Consider the following 15,485-nt stretch of genomic DNA (forward strand, 5'->3'; position numbering starts at 1 on the left):
GTGGGTGGGTGGTTGGGTGAGTGAGTGGGTGAATGGGTGAGTGAATGGGTGAGTGAGTAGGTGGGTGGTTGGGTGAGTGAGTGATTGAGTGAGTGAGTGAGTGGGTGAGTGAGTGAGTGAGTGGGTGGTTGGGTGGGTGAGTGGGTGAGTGGGCGATCTTGTGAGGAGCCCTTGATAGCATGATAACCATTAGGTCAGCCCCTCAAAACCATCGGCCATTCCTTGTTCCTCGGGAGGCTTTTTGCTCCATCATGATTCACGGTCTCAGAAATCCATGGGGACGGTTCTGCTCTGCCCTATAGGCTTGTTATAAGTTGGAATCAACTTGATGGCAGTGAGTGAGTTACGTTGTTTTTTGTAGTTGTAGAGTTTGTGGTTATGATTTAAAGGTTGAAAAATCTTATAAATGACAATGCGGTGCTGTAGAGCTGCCGAGGGCTGAAAAGAAACTTCCTTTTTTGTTTTTTCTGGTTGTCAGGCCAGAGCTGGAGGAGCAGGCTGACCGTAGATACAAATGTATAGTCATGCAGTTGCTGGGGCTAATGCAGACATTTGTTTTGCAGCTATAAGAAATGTGATCCTGTAGAAGTGGAGCTGGACAATCAGGTGGTCACTGCCACCCAGAGCAACGGTTGTGATGAAGATGAGACCTGTTATACTTACGACAGAAACAAGTGCTACACTAACGTGGTCCCCCTGACCTACGGTGGGAAGACCTACATGGTGCGAACGGCGCTGACCCCGGACTCCTGCTATCCCGACTAGCTGATGCCATTGCCGACGGCCCAGCTCCTCATGTAAGGCTCTCCATTTCAGTCTAGAACGTTAATATATGGAATACCAAGGACGTCACGGTCATGAACATATTTTCTGGATAATGTAAAACTGACTTATCCCACCCCCCAGCAAATAATTGATATCATAACATTATTGTTACATTTATTGGATAATTCCTTCTCATTAGTAGGTCCATACGAAGTGTTTAAATTTCTGACTTCTCGAGCTTACCTGAAGGGGCACACCTCCTTAGGAATGTAGTTCCTCATATAAAGAAAAAACAGACAAGTGAACGAGAGTAAAACACAAAGAGTACAAAGGAGACCTAATGAGACTGTGCCTTTGTGTGGTGGATGGGCTTTGACGTGGAGAGCCACTGCTTTCACACCCTTTCCCTCTGTTTAAAAAGTATTCCTGTGCAGAGAAAGTTTATGTATCCTTTTAGGCAAATATTCTTTTCTTAGAAAATCAATAATTAAGAAAGATATTTGAAACTATTTGTAAAAATATTAAAAATGGGAGCACATGATTAGGAAACTTATTATCAGAACATGATGTCACTAAATGCATGATTGAACATTATATTTTGGTATAGCACAGTCTTGGAGCAGTTGCTACAAGTTTTTCAATTTTTAAAGATTTTATTTTGATAATCAGGTTAGTATAAGAGAAATCATCCATCTTGTAACTGAATCTAAAGAACTCTGTATCCCAAATATATATTCTCTCCCAAATATATATTCTCTAGCACAGTTTGACCAATTAAATAGATTTATAAGCATATTCCTGTGTGACATAATTTATTGGGAAAATTTTGTCTGTGTTAACTTTTTTGCTTGTAAGTTAAAATGTAATTGACTACTGATGAACAGCTTGAAGTATGTACAGGCACACATTTGAGACAGAGTTGTCATTTTCCACCTAAAATTAAATGAAAAGGCAAGGTCCCTCCGGAACCACACAGCAATGATCCTGGCAGGCAAAATTTCTTCACGGCAGAAATCACGTCCAGTTGACATACAGGTCTGTGGAAAGCAAATGCTAACTCTGGATTAGAAGTCGATGCAAAGCCAGTTTCTTGAGACTCTGTTTTCTATTTCCTATTTTGGTTTACTTTTAATGATGTTATAATTTAAAAAATCATTTTATTGGGAGCTCTTACAGATATTACAGAATCCTTAATTTAATTAGATCAAGCAAAATTGTACATTTGCTGCCACCATCATTTTCAAATCATTTTCTTTCTTCTCTAACTCTTTGATATTGGCTCCCCTTCATACCCTCCCGCCCCCACTCTACTCCCCAGGAGCCCTTATTATTATATTATATATTATTATTATTTTCCCGCACCTTACATCATCCAATATATCCATTCACCAACAATTCTGTTATTCGTTCCTCTCGAATGGGGTTATACAGTCATCATTGCTGTTGGTCCCCTCTTCCTCCCCACCCCACCTCTTCCCATACCCTCAGGGAACTGTTACTATCATTACTATTTCTGAAGGGTTTATCTATCTTGGATATCATGTATTGAATGATCTTAATTATACAAATGAACATACGCAGATCTCACAAGATTAATGAGGTACAACTATGTGTTTCATGAGTGCTATACTGCACCTTGGATATATATCCCTTCCATGCGGCCCTTCTGTGAGGGACTGTGTAATTATCAAGCAGGTGGGCTTTGGGTCTCCACTTTTGTCTACGCTCCTTCACATCAGTTTGATTGCTTGTTTTTGAACTTCTGATACATATTTCTGTCGACACTTCATGATCACAGACTGGTGTGCTTCTGCTTTATTGCTTCCCTGCTAGATGGAAAGATGCTAAAATTTTGAATAAACTATACTGTGTTTATAGAAATGAATGTAATGTTTCTTGAGGTATAACTATAGGACACTCATTAGGAATCATATCTTTGATGTGTGAAAGACAAATCTTTTTGAATTATCTTCAGTATTGTATGTGGTTTTGGCCAAGTCTTTTTTTTTTCCCACTTAGCAATAATCATGCTTCAGGTAAACCTCATTGACTATGATATTGCCACTGCGCAAAGCTTGGCCAAGTCTTTGACTTTGAATTAATCAGTAAATATTTATTAAATATTTATCATGCACAAGGCACCATGCTAGATTATTTGGTGATAAACTGCCTCACAAGAAACTCACTATCACCCCTCTCACCTCCCATCTCATTTTCCATCACAGGTGTTTGCTCTAATAAATCTCTTGTACCTCTAACCTCATCTTGATTAATGACAGTACCCAATTATGTTCTGTCTGACTTAATGATGATGATCATTTGAACTTCTTTCATGTACCAAGTGAGTTCTCATTTAATGAAGGTTTTCTCTTTAATCTTTACTGTAATTATTTGGATGTTACTCTCGCATGATAAATGAGAAACCAACTCCATGAGTAATTCATAATTTGACTGATGCTCTCCTGTAATAAATGACAATGAAAACCTAATCATTCTGCTAATTTAGCCTTGTCCTGTTTCAAAAATGTACCTCGGCAATGACTGTAACCTATTTTTAAAGTTCATATGACATTCCTGGGTTTAATGTGGCCAACTTGCTGATGTCTTAAATCCATTATTTTATATTTCCCACCCTCTTTTACATTTGACTTAAGTGGATGACATTAAAAATCAAACAAACAGGCCTGTCTGGGCGCCACCGGAGGGAAGTGCTTTCCTTGTGTGTAGTTCCGTCTAAGATAGTCATTTTCCTAATTAGCACACTTTCTATGAGCCAGAGAAAAATTATTTTAATTAACAATAGGAGTAAAATGCTTCTTTATGCCAGGTCTATGGTGCCAATACATTGAACCCACATATTCTGCTGTCACTTTAAGGCCACTGTGATATTTTCTCTGAAAAATCATTTATTTTTTGTTGAGAAGATATACAGCTAACACACACACCATTTCAGGCTTCTCCATGTACGATGCAGTAACATTGATTACGTTCTTTGAGTCCTAAAAGGTCTACAGAGCAGATCATCAGTTTTCCATTCGACAATCCAGACACATTTTGTTTCATTTTATTTATTGCAATCCCTCAATCTCATCTGTCCTGCTTCCCCTCTGTGGTACCTGGTTCTTTCCTAACCCTTCGGGACGTTGTCCTTGGGTCGGTGTCTACCTTTTGGTCTCAAATGGTGGTTTTAAGGCGTGTGTGCTTCACTAGTGGGATTTATGTCCCTTATAAACACATTTGTTGTTTAGCTGGAAATTGAACCATGGGAGTGGGTTCACTTCCAGACCCCAAAAGGGCTGATGGTCAGTACCAGGGGTTCCACCAATCCCTGGCTGGTCAGCAAGCTTAGTCTCTTTCATGCTTTTGCCTTTTGTTCCTTATTTTTCTCCCATTCTATCCCGAATTCTCTAATGTGATCCACTTTGGGAGTGGCAGCCAGGAACCATCCAGTTCTCGAGCCTCAAGACCGAGGAAACTGATGTTCATGCAGTTCATTAGTCCATTCGACACATTGTGTACCTTAGAGTTTTATCACTCTCCTTTCGTCTGGATGGGAGACACCAATAGTGGCACGTTAGACGCTGCCCACAAACTTTTAAGGCCCCAGTCACGATTCACCATAGGGCGATGCCCGTAGCCTTCTGCTCTGTGTATGTCTCCAGTTACGCTTGACAGTGTATTTAGGGCACGTATGACTGCTATCCGCTCTGCCCGTCTGTCGACTCAGGCTCCACTTCTCTCCGAAGACGTGCACAGTCAGCGGCAGAAAAGTATTACACAGCTACAGCCTCGCACCCAGCTAAGCTTTTCTTTCAACGCGAAAGTATGTTCCAGAGGAAGAGTGGGTCAGTCTCCGGGGAATGGAGACAATCCAGGGTGGTGCAATGCAGAGATATGTTTATTATTTTTTATGATTAAAATCAGCAACAAGTCTTCTCTAGGCCACTTCTTTGCCCACCACGTATGCGCAAGGTGGGAGAGTTTATAATTGCAATGCCCTTAAATTAGTAAATTTTACTGCAGTTTATCAACTGAATTTTTCCTGACCATTTATTCTGAGGGTGTTTTTCTTTCTTTTCTTTTAAATCATTTTATTGGGGGCTCGTACAACTCTTATCACAATCCATCCATCCATCCATTGTGTCAAGCACATCTGTACATTTGTTGCCATCATCATTCTCAAAACATCTGCTTTCTGCTTGAACCCTTGGCATCAGCTCCTCATTTTATCCCCTCCCTCATTTTCCCTCTGCCTTCCTCCCTCATGAACCCTTGATAATTTATAAATCATTATTATTTTGTCATGTCTTACCCTGTCCGACGTCCCCCCTCACCTACTCCTCTGCTGTCCGTCCCACAGGGAGGGGGTCATATGGAGATCCTTGTAATTGGTTCCCCATTTCCACCCCACCTTCCCTCCACCCTCCCAGTATCACCACTCTCACCACTGGTCCTGAGGGGTTCATCTGTCCTGGATTCCCTGTGTTTCCAGTTCCTATCTGTACCAGTGTACATCCTCTGGTTTAGCCAGATTTGTAAGGTAGAACTGGAATCATGATAGTGGAGGGAAGAAAGCATTTAAGAATTAGAGAAAAATTGTATGTTTCATCCTTGCTACACTGCACCCTGACTTGCTGATCTCCCTGCGACCCTTCTGCAAGGGGATGTCCAGTTGCCTATAGATGGGCTTTGGGTCCTCACTCCACACTCCCCGTCATTCACAATGATTAGATATTTTGTTCTTGATGCCTAATACCTGATCCCATTGACACCTTGTGATCACACAGGCTGGTGTGCTTCTTCCATGTGGGCACGATCAGCTTTCTTCACCACATTTGCTTATGCACCCGCTTAGTCTTCAGTGATCATGGAATGCCAGTTTAATAGAACAAAGTGTTCTTGAATTGTGGGAGTACTTGAGTGGAGGCCTAATGTCCATCTGCTCCCTAATACTAAACCTATAAATATATGCACATAGATCTATTTCCCCATTGTCATATATAAATATATTTACATATGTATATGCCTGGATTTAGACCTCTATAAATGCCCTTTGCCTCCTAGCTCTTTCCTCTATTTCCTTTGACTTTCCTCTTGTCCTGCTATCATGTTCAGTCTTCATTTGGGTTTCAGTAATTCCTATCGGTTATATTGCCCTTGATCAAACCCTATCAGGCCTCCTACATTCTCCTGTTGTTCCCTTCTCCTGGGTTTGTCAACACCACTTCCTTCCCACACCTCCCCCACTCCCATGCCCCGCTAAAATCGTTGGTCCCATTGTTTTCTCCTCCAGACTGTCTATCCCACCTATCTTATCTAGATAGACCTGCAGAGGCAATAATATGCACAAAAACAAGACAGAACAAAACAAAGCAAAAAAAAAAAAAGAAAAGGCAACAAGAAAAAACCAATGATAAAAGAAGAGAAAAGCCTGTAACTAGTTCAAGCTCTGACTGTTAACCTTTAAGAGTGTTTTCTGTTTGAGTCTGATGGGGTGCCACGCTCTGGCCCCAAAGTCTATTTTTGGTATTCCCTTGGGGCTTCCTTGCTCTGCTCCCCTTGTTGCTCTGTTTCAGGCCCTTAGTGTTTTGCTTCGGTGTGGTGGGGTCAGATCATGTGCAATTCCCACACTGTGTCTCCAGTGTTGTCCCCTGTAGGGCTGTGGGTCAGTGAGGAATGGTCTCATAGTGGGGCCGCCCATATGGTCCTCTCTGTGCATTGGCTGCTTTGAGCAAGGATATCGTCCTGAAGGTTTGGTGTGCCAGGATGTGCTCCACTCTCTCTTCCTCCCCCTTCATTTGCTCCCATGTACTCTGATCAGACATGTCCCTCTCCCTGAGCTGTACCTCCTTAAGTGCTGTCCTCTGAAGTAAATTCTTCTGGGGGGAGGGGTAGCTGTCCACATAGTTGGGATTGGGGCTGGCCCCTCAGACCTCTCTACTGGTTCCCTGCTTCATGCTGGTATGTTGCATTCACATCTTGGAGAATGGGTTGAAGTCTGTCCTTCTTTCCCTGTGGAGATATAAACAATACCCTGAGGGTGTTTTTCAGTGGAATTAAAAAAATACTGTTATTGGGGGCTCTTACGTCTCTTATCACAATCCATACATTTATCCAGTGTGTCAAGCACATTTGCACATATGCCACCATCATTTTCAAAGTAATCTCTTCCCACTTGAGCCTATGCTATCAGCTCCCCATTTCTTCCCCTTCCCTCAAGAACTCTTGATAAGTGATAGATTATTATTTTCATATCTTACATTGTTCTCCATCACCCCTCACCCACTTTTCTGTTGTTCGTCCTGGGAGAGGGGTATAGGTTGATCCTTGTGATCAATTCCCCTTTTCCCTCCCCACCCTCCTCTAATCCTCCTGGTATCTCTACTCTCATTTTTTGCCTGAGGGGTTTATCTATCCTGGATTCCCTGTGCAACAATGGGCTCAATTGTAGGAACAATTGCGAGGGGGGTGCAGGGCCGAGTGGTGTTTTGTTCTATTATAAATAGGGTCGTTATGGGTCAGAATCGAAAGAAGGCACCTAACAACATAAAAGTCCCATTTACGGACCCGGAGACTCTAGGGAGTCTGGGGTCGGTATGAGCTGAAATTGATTGATGGCAGTGGATTGCGGGTGGGGCGGGGGAAGGAGGAGAGGCTGTGATAGCTGCGTGAGCACGATTTGTTTTAGCATTGCCAATATCTACCGCCATCTAGTGGTTGAAGTAGAAACTACAATGACTATGCATTTTACATCCGTCTTTTTTTCGAAGTGTCCTAGGAAACGAAAATGGCTTTATTTTGAAAGTCCTGCAATTGTGACGGTAAAAGGTGAAGCAATCTGCCAGAGTTTACAAGCAACACATGAAGAACTGGTCCCCAGAATGACTATCCGATCCAAAGCCGGTTCTCTGTCTCTCCTATGTAAAACTCATTTTCCGTTCATCTTCCTCATTAATTTCACGCCTAAGGAAATAATCAGAAACATGGAAACATTTAAATAATATTATTTAGGATAGTGAAATTTCCTAGGGAATTGTAATGTTATCAAGGCAATGATAATATAATTATTTAGACTTTAGAATATTTTACAATCAAAATTATATAAATATCTATTTTTATTCTTATAGTTTAGTTAAATGACCTTAAATTTTTTTTCACAAAGCTTTAACTAATAAAGATTTAGTGAAAGCATTCAAGTTACTAACCTTTTTTTGCTTCTTTTTTTAACAGTTCATTTATTTTTTATTTATTTTAATCGTTTTATTAGACCCCTTAAAAGAAACCAGGAGCATTTCTTTATGTGCTTAAATGTGGGGTGCCTGAATATCTTCTTTGGTAAAGTGTCCCTTCAGGTCCTCTGCCTATTTAAAAAAATACTTTTATTGGGGGTTCTTAAACATCTCTTTATCACAATCCATACATTTCATCCAGTGTGTCAAGCACATTTGCACATATGCTGCCATCATCATTTTCAAAGCATTCTCTTTCCACTTGAGCCCCTGATATCAGCTCCCCATTTCTTCCCCCTCCCTCCTACGCTCGCCCTCCCTCATGAACCCTTGAGAAGTTATAGATTATTTTTTCCATATCTTACATTGTCCTCCATTGCCCCTCACACCCCTTTCCGTTATTTGTCCCCCTGGGAGGGGGTTCCAGATTGATTCCCCCTTTCTCCCTCCACCCTCCCCTAATCCTCCTGTTATCTCTACTCTCCTTGTTGGTCCTGAGGGGTTTATCTCTCCTGGATTCCCCGTGTTGTGGGCTCTTATCTGTAGCAGTGTGCATGCTCTGGTCTAATCCAATTTGTAAGGTAGAGTTGAGGTCATGATAGTGGGGGGAAGGAAGCACCAAAGAACTAGAGTAAAGTTGTGTTTTTCATCAGTGCTATACTACACCCTGACTGGCTCATCTCTTCCCTGTGACTCCTCACCGAGGGGTCCAATTGGGCATTGGGTCTCCACTCCATGCCCCCCCTCATTCACATTGGGTATGGTTTTATTCTGGGTTTTAGATGCCTACTAAGCATTTTAATACTATGAAAATTACTTTTATAACGTGAAGAGGAAAATGAAGGATAACCCTGACCAACACCCATTTTGGTGTCTCCGATGTTAGACTTGTTTTTGGGTAGATTTGGCCTGCCAACATGGGATTTTGCTTGTTATTAGCTGAACCCTGTTTCTAAATCTTCTTGGTGGTCAGTCAACAGGAAAAGAAAGGCCCCGTGGCTGATGCTGTCAGAGAGGCAAGGGGCAACAGGTGGACAAGATGAAATCTCAAAGCCCATTGTGAAAATGTGGCCCTCTATTTTCAATCAACCACTGTTTTCTTCAGATTTTCAGTTAGTTGGTCTGAGTCACAGTGACATTTTTGAGCTTTTGTGAAGGTGGGGCAGAGTTGTTGCTTTAATATCCAACACTTCTGGTTCCCTTTGTGTGAGTTTAAAATGAAGGTTGGTTTCCTGAGAGCAAGATAAATCTCCTTTAGGTTCCTTAAGGTCATGTTTGAAAGGGATTGGAGAAGGTAAAGGAAGAGGAAGAAGCGGGCAGAGATAAACCTAAGCAAGTAAGGAAAAATGTCCTAAAGCATATGTCTTTGGCCCTACTTGATGATCACCCTCATGAAGAAGATACGGGTGCTATAGCAGAGTGTGGTGAAGAAACTATATGGTGCCCAGCTATCAGAAAGAATAGCATCTGGGTCTTAAAGGCTTGTCTTTAAGCAGGCAGCTATTTAAGTGAGGTGTCAACTAAATCCACATGGATGAAGCACACACGTCTATATGATCCAAGGATTGTAAATAATAAATTCCAACTCAGTAGGAGGGAGTGATATCAGAGCTTAAATCCTGAACACCCAGTTTGCAGAAGGCTATGGATAATCGTGGAAGCCCAAAATCCATTTGCAGGGTCCATGTATGGGTCAGGCCACTGGTGAATCCTCCTTGACCATAATCAAGGGATATAAATAGGCTTGTGATTAGACAGAGCACTGTGAAGTCGATTATGGCAGATGTAGTTAGAATAAACTTTAATGCATCATCATTTGGTCTCCCTTTTCACTCATTTTAGACTTGTTACTGTTAAAACAAAGTGAGGGGGAAATATGTGTGAATGAAGCCTCTGGTGGACCCCTCTGTCCAAGGAGCAGGGAGGTGGCGAGCCGTGCTCTCCTGCAGAGGGCCTTGGAAAGTGGAGGATTGTAGATGCTGTTGGGTTAAATTTTAACACCTTATCATTTGATCTCCCCTTTGACTTATTTAACTTTTTTTTTTTTAATCAATTTATTGGGGCTCATACAATTCATCACAATACATAGATCAATTGTGTAAAGCACATCTATACATTTGTTGCCCTCATCATTCCCAAAATTCGCTTGCCTCTTGGGTTCCCGGAATCCGCTCATTTTCCTCCCCCCCCCTTCTCTTCCTCCTCCCCTTCCCCCCATGCACCCTTAATAATTTATAAATTATTATTTTATCCTATATTACACTGTCCGGCGTCTCCCTTCACCCACCCCGCTGCTGCCCGTCCCCCAGAGAGGAGGCCATACGTGGCTCCCTGTGATCCATTCCCCCTTACTACACCCCCCTTCCCTCCTGGTATCGCCACTGTCACCCCTGGTCCTGAGAGGTTCTTCTGTCCTAGATTCCCTGAGTTTCCAATTCCCATCTGTACCGCTGTGCATCATCTGGTCTAACCAGGTCTGCAAGGCAAAATTGGGGTCCTGGTAGTTGGGGGGAGGAAGCGTTTAAGAACTAGAGGAAGGTTGTGGGTTTCATTATTGCTATACTGTACCCTAAGTGACTCATCTCCCCACTACCCCTCTGCAAGGTATGTCCAGTTGTCTAGAGATGGGCATTGGGTCTCCATCACGTGCCACCCTCATTGACAAGGATATGACTTTTCTCCCCGCCTTTGGTGTTTAAAGCCTGGTCCCTTTGGCCCTTCATGATCACACGTGGTGTGCTGCTTCCATGTGGGCTTTGTTGCTTCTGGGCTAGATGGCCGCTTGTTTACTTTCAAGCCTTTAAGTCCCCAGACGCTATAGGTCTCGATAGCCGGGCACCATCAGTGACTTATTTAACTTTTGTTCCAGTTTTTAATATTTTCCACTTTGGTCGAGGGTTTTCTGTTTGGCTTTATTATTGTTTTGTTGTTCTTTAAAAACATGTTTTTCTGTATATGAACTCCAAGCTAGGTAAATCTGTAGACAGTAACTAGATTGATGGCTTCTTGGGGGCATGCAGGGGAGGTTGGGGGGAAATGAGGAGCTAATAACAATGAGTACAAAAAAGAAGAAAATGCTCTAAAACGGATTGTGGTGATGATTGTACAACTTGAAAAAATATAATTGAACTATTGAATTGTATAATTACCTTCTATCAGCACTATTTTTAAAAGCTCATTTATTTTTTTCTTTAACAATGTGTAAAGTTAAGACATTAATCTGAGTGACTGTGCCCAGCTTGTTATCAAAATCTTCAGGGACTCCAAAAAGCTGGAGGAAGAATCTCCACGATTATTTAGGCCACCGGGCTGAGTTTCAGAGGTGGCTGGAGCCCACGGTTAATCCTTTCCTTTTCAAAGTTCAGCCAACCAGATCCCCACCCTCCTTTTAAGAGGGTGTGCTGCTGTGGGACCGAACAGCTGACAAGGGGTGTGCTAGAATTGCTATGTTTGTCAACCTTGGAATTTATTCTTTGCTTACTGTATCAACCAAAGTCAATAAATGGGCTATATCTAGCCATATACGAGTCAATAGGCGGTGACCACTCGACAGAGGATCTTGCCTTCCCAATAGGGCGGCGGTGGTGGGCTGAGTCTCTGCCTATGTACCTTAGCCAGAAGGTGTGCTGATAACTTAGCAAGGGCACCCAATCATTTCTGTAGTGTAAGGAACGCAGATCTGCCATCCAGGCTCCCCGGACACCAGGGCACATGAGCTGCAGGTCAGTTTCTCTCTTCTGGTTCGCGGTGGTCTCAGAGTCAGTAGATGTTGGCACTCTGGACCTCTGTCTGTTTTATGGTACAGAGGTCTCAGATGACGATCGAGGCACCAGTGCCTAGCAGGTTCAGATGTGCCAGTGTATTTGCCCTCTCAACTATGTGACCTACCCGTTTTGGTCACATATAAAGTGAACGAAAAGTACTTGAAAAAGATTTTAAAAATTATTTGAAAAAGAAGTAGTGAAACATAACAATGTAGTTTTATTTCATCCAGAATAAATCTTATACAGTTTTATACAGAATAAGTTAATGATATTTTCCCCAATGATGATTGAAATATAAAACTGGGGTAGGGGGACAGTGAAGCAACTAGTGTGTGGCTTAGCTGTGCCTCTTAGGTGCCTTCTCACCCTGAGGTTCTATGATGCAAAGGATGCTGCATACAGGAAGCACCAGAGCGTGGTAATTCATTCCACATCCCAGACCGTTCACTCACAGAGGAGGAGACAGAATTTTCATGTGCGTTTTGACGGCCATTTTTAAAGCAGTCAGTAACGTTTTTGGTACTTTCCATGTGCAAGAACTGTGCTTGGCACTTCAGTGGAGTAAAAGAGCAAGAATCTTCCTCTGAGGGAGTTTTCAGTATTTTATTAACACAGATTTCTGAGTTTTTAAAAAAACGATATCTTCCCTCAGAAAAAATTGACCTATGAAAGTCTTTAGAATCAGAAGGCAATTTCCTCAGTCATTCTGAGAATTCTTTTCCTCCAGGCAGAAATATCTAGATAATAGGTAAAATGCTATTTATTAAAACATAACAAAACAAGAAAATATAGAAATACCTGCTTTCCAAAATAATTTACACTGTTTAATCTATGTACCAAGAAAGTGTGTCTGAATTATTCTATCATGACACAAGGAGTAAGTCTTTGTGTTAGTAGTAGCTGATTCTATGCCAGTAGAATCTCATATACTGTGCTAGTAAAGAACCCTAATCATTGAGCTGGTCTCTACATTGTTTAGGACAATGTTTCCCAAATTGTACTCTCTGGATCCTGCAGATATTGGTTGGTTACAGAGCGTGGCAAGTCCCAGTCCGATTTTTATGGATTCTCAGTCCCAGAGTGCCAATTCGTTCCGTCTTCTATGTCCCCCTTCCTAAGCCTGTCTGCAGGCTATTAGTTCTGGGTAGGTAGCCTGTCTTCCCTACACATTTCTCCTCGAATGTATTGCTCTTGCTGAGCGGTGTCTACCTGTAGAGGCCTTAAGAAAAATGATAAATAAAAGTAGTGTCAGTATATACTCTTTCTGAAATATATTCTACATGATGGTTAGGCCAGCTTGAGAAATAATTCAGGAAAAATTTAGAGAGTGGATGCCCAAAGGGGAAGACAAGGCATGCTAAGGTATGAAGGAGTGCTAGAGGGACATTGGTTAAGCACGAGACCACTAACCAAAAGCTTGGCAGTCTGAATCTACACAGCAGCTCCCTGGGAGAAAGAGCTGGCATTCGCTCTTATAACTCGTACAGTTTAGAAAACCCACCCAGGATAGTTCTTCCCTGTCATGTGTGGTCACTGTCCATGGAAATAGACTTGATCGCATTGAACAGCAGCAAGGGAAAAAGAAACACAAGAGAAGACGAGAAATAATTGACAAATGATATAATAGGAGACAATACATATGTGGGAATAAAGAACAACATACTAGACAAGGTCCACATAAAACACATAGTGATGATTAAAGATACTTTTGTGTGGAAGGAATGGTAGAAAGGAAGAAAGATGGGAAGGAAAATTTGGTAAGCTAGACACAGGAGGGGAGAGTGAGAGAGAACAGAAAAAGAGGCAGGCATGATATGGATGGACATGATAAAGGAACAGAGAGAGGGCATGTAGGAAAAATGCCAGCAGAGAATATTAGTTAGGAAACATACCTCTCTGACAAAGATCAACGCAAGTAAAAAACGGGCAACGATTCACCATTATACTGATATGTGGATTTCCATACAGAAAACGGGAAGTTCATGTGCCTTTCAGTCTTGCAAAACTCGGCAGTTTTGCAAGTATGGGATTTTTAGAGGAAAAGGAAGAATTAGCAATTAAACTAACCCAGACAAGTAGCTTCCAAGTGGTGTCATGAGTTTCCTGCTTTTAAAGTGTGTGCTAATTTGTGACAAGGCTGTATCCAATGGCCCCCAAGATTTCCAACCTCATCAGCATCACCTGGAAGCATTATTCTTCATTGCTGGGATGAGGAAACTCTTAAGGATCATCAAGAGAGTCAGTTATTTAATGGAATCTTAGGTGGGGGGAAAGGTTGGGAACCATTGGTATAGAATATCAGTTATTTTCCTTCCCTAAGAAAAAACTTGGTTGGGATAATCTCTAAGCCTGAAGTAATAAACAGTCTTGTACCTGGTCCTCTGGATCAGTCCCTTTTAAAAAGGGCTCCAAGGGAGGATGTTCACCTTCGTTAAGTGTGTTTACATTTGCACTGTTAAAAGGTGCCTCAGTAGCTAAATCAGCCAATGTGTTTGGCTTTTCAGTTGGCATAATTGGATCGCCTACAAATGGGTCTTGCCTTCCATTGCTAGATGGAGCTCCAGTACCGGAGAAGTGATGCTTGGCTAATTTGGAGCCAAAGCACGGTAACTGTCGGATGCTAGAGGGCCTTTGTTGCTGCCTCTCACCCTCACTTCCTGGTACTTCACTTTGGATTGCTTCTGGTTGGGACTTTTCATCGGGGGTACCTAGCACAAGCTGCTCAGGGGTAAGGTCTGCAGTTCTTTCATTGGGTTGGCTGCCCTCAAACATTTGATCCACAATGTTGGTCCCATCTCCGCCAAAATCACTTTTGAGACATGGTGTGCTTTTTGATTGAGGAAATGGCAGTATGCCCCTTTGGTCCAATTGATTCTTTATAGAACACGGCGTGTTCCTCCTCAGAGTGGCCACATCATCTCTAAAAGGACTTGGGTTTTGGCTTTCCACAGGCAGCCTCTTCTCTGAGCTATTTCTTTGACCAGGCAAAACACTTGTAGGGGACACGATGTGTCTTGCATGTTTAGTATGAGTCCCTTCTGTATATAGCGGGCTGGTGTCCTGGTTCTCCCCTAGTGCAAGACCAAAGGATGGAGTATAGTCTTGTAAAGCAAGTGGATTATCCTTGGGACCCGTGGCCCCACCAGCACAGCAGGGACTTCTTTGGCTTGGGTGAAATGAATTTGCTTCTTTTTGTTCAGGTGGATAACTTTGAGACATTAAGCTTGGGAAAGCTACCTGCTCCCCATCTGGTGAGTTTAACCTAGTCATTTGCATGCCATGGTTCAAGGTCTCATCTTCAAGCCACGTTGGGTTTTTCCGAAGCCCAGCTGGGGAGTTACTGGAGTAGGGCTGGTTCTGTCTGTGGTCTAGTGGGTTAGCTGGAGCATTGTATACATTTGTTGTCTGGTCCCAGAAATTTCTATTAACATACTGCCCTCTTTCTTTGGGCCCATCGGTCTGAATCCTTCGGTCCCAGGAGTCCCAGGAGGGAAACACAGGGCTTTCTTCTGGTGGAACAGCATTCTCCATGTAATAGCCCCTGCTTTCCACAGGTGGCAGTATAGTAGGAACTGTATTGTATGGTGGAAAATGATCATCTGGGCCCCAGGGGTAAAAATCACCATATGGAAAATCCTCTCTGGGTTTGGAGGGATTTTCTAAGGTATAAGTGAGATATTCTTTGTCTGGTTTGGAGGGATTTTCTAAGGTATAGGGGAGATATTCT

General features: G+C 42.4%; 2 protein-coding genes and 1 pseudogene across 3 annotated transcripts in view; 1 reads left to right on the forward strand and 2 right to left on the reverse strand.

The window, feature by feature from the left end:
* Nucleotides 1-1,560, forward strand: part of JCHAIN (joining chain of multimeric IgA and IgM) — an 88,029-nt gene extending 86,469 nt beyond the window's left edge. For both annotated transcript variants that reach the window (XM_045284307.1, XM_004703180.2), the window contains exon 4: nucleotides 564-1,560. In XM_045284307.1, the coding sequence (XP_045140242.1) occupies nucleotides 564-765 (202 nt within the window). In that variant the 3' untranslated portion in view covers nucleotides 766-1,560. The remainder of the gene's footprint in view (nucleotides 1-563) is intronic.
* Nucleotides 1,561-2,685: 1,125 nt separating this feature from the next.
* LOC115873470 lies at nucleotides 2,686-2,841 on the reverse strand (annotated as a pseudogene).
* Nucleotides 2,842-14,101: 11,260 nt separating this feature from the next.
* The window catches only part of ENAM (enamelin), a 16,232-nt gene continuing 14,848 nt past the window's right edge, over nucleotides 14,102-15,485 (reverse strand). The window contains exon 9 of the mRNA XM_004703179.1: nucleotides 14,102-15,429. Coding sequence (XP_004703236.1) covers nucleotides 14,102-15,429 — 1,328 coding nt within the window. The remainder of the gene's footprint in view (nucleotides 15,430-15,485) is intronic.

The sequence above is a fragment of the Echinops telfairi genome, unplaced genomic scaffold (assembly GCF_000313985.2).
Source record: "Echinops telfairi isolate 266 unplaced genomic scaffold, ASM31398v2 ScPeMD7_7468;HRSCAF=8506_0, whole genome shotgun sequence".
In the NCBI taxonomy this organism is placed as follows: domain Eukaryota; kingdom Metazoa; phylum Chordata; class Mammalia; order Afrosoricida; family Tenrecidae; genus Echinops; species Echinops telfairi.